Source organism: Acomys minous, assembly GCF_964271855.1.
Source record: "Acomys minous genome assembly, chromosome: 7".
NCBI lineage: Eukaryota > Metazoa > Chordata > Mammalia > Rodentia > Muridae > Acomys > Acomys minous.
Genome location: NC_140488.1, coordinates 112052652 through 112053899, shown reverse-complemented (window position 1 = coordinate 112053899; position 1248 = coordinate 112052652). Strand labels below are relative to the sequence as shown.

The window sequence follows — 1248 nt, the reverse complement described above, 5'->3', positions numbered from 1 at the left end:
AGGCTACACAGAGAAACCTTGTTTCCAAAAACCAAAAAAAAAGAACCAGGCGTGGTGGCGCATGCCTTTAATCCCAGCACTGGAGGGGGGGGGGCAGAGGCAGGTGGATTGCTGTGAGTTTGAGACCGGCTTGCTCTACAAAGTTAGTCCAGGACAGCCAAGGCTACACAGAGAGACCCTGTCTCAAAAAAAAAAAAAAATCTTCAAAATGATAACATTTCAGAAATGTAGAACAAATTAGTGGTTGCTGCAAGTTGAGAACATTAGAGAGCCTTGGAGTACATTTAAAAAAGGGGGGTAGGGGGGTGGGGTCGGGGCAGTTTGTGGCTAGTGGGCGTGTCCCCCCTGGGTTGCAACAGGCGACAGGCGGTTGGAACAGTCAGCGGCTTGGTTGCAGGAAAATGGCAGACAAGCCGGACATGGGGGAAATCGCCAGCTTTGATAAGGCCAAGCTGGAGAAAACCGAGCCGCAGGAAAAGAACACCCTGCCGACCAAAGAGACCACTGAACAGGAAAAGAGGAGTGAAATTTCCTAAAAGCCTAGGAGGATTTCCCCACCCCACCTCATCATCTCCAAGACCCCCTCGTGATGGGGAGGATGAGCCACAAGCTGCAGTGTGAACCCGGGCACTCCGCGCCAATGCCACCCGCCCGCGGGTCTCTGAAGCGGGACCCCCTTACTATAATCAGGCTGCCAAATGTCACCGGTTTGCCCTGGGATATTATAGAAAATTATTTGTATGATTGATGAAAATAAAGCACACCTCATGGCAAAAAAAAAAAAAAAAAAAAAAAAAAGATTTACGGCTGGGTGCTGAGGCCCACACCTGTAATCCCAGCACTCAGGGAGGCAGAGGCATGCGGATCTCTGCGTTCAAGCCAGTCTGGTCTACCAAGTGAGTCCAAGACAGCCAAGGCTACACAGAGAAACTCTATCTCAAAAAACAGAAGAAGGAGCTTACTAATTTTTTTTTTTTTTTTGAGAGAGGGTTTCTCTGTGTAGCCTTGGCTATCCTGGACTTGCTTTGTAAACTAGGTTGGCCTCAAACTCACAGCAATCCACAGGGTAAAGAAACAGGGTAGAAGCCTGGCATAGTGGTGCCAGCCTTTAATCCCAGCACTCGGGCGGCAAAAGCAGGCGAATTTCCGTGAGTTCGAGGCCAGCATGGTCTACAAAGCAAGTCTTGGACAGCCGGGGCTACAAGGAGAAACTCTGTCTCGAAAAAACAATGTCTCAAAAATAAAGAA

The 1248-nt window shown here is 49.0% G+C and overlaps 1 protein-coding gene across 1 annotated transcript; it reads left to right on the top strand.

The window, feature by feature from the left end:
- Positions 1-371: 371 nt before the first annotated feature.
- On the top strand, positions 372-558 carry LOC311601921 (thymosin beta-10-like). The gene has a single exon (XM_084789685.1). It carries the CDS (start codon positions 402-404, stop codon positions 534-536), a length of 135 nt encoding a protein of 44 aa, XP_084645811.1. The 5' UTR covers positions 372-401; the 3' UTR covers positions 537-558.
- The last annotated feature ends 690 nt before the right edge of the window (positions 559-1248 follow it).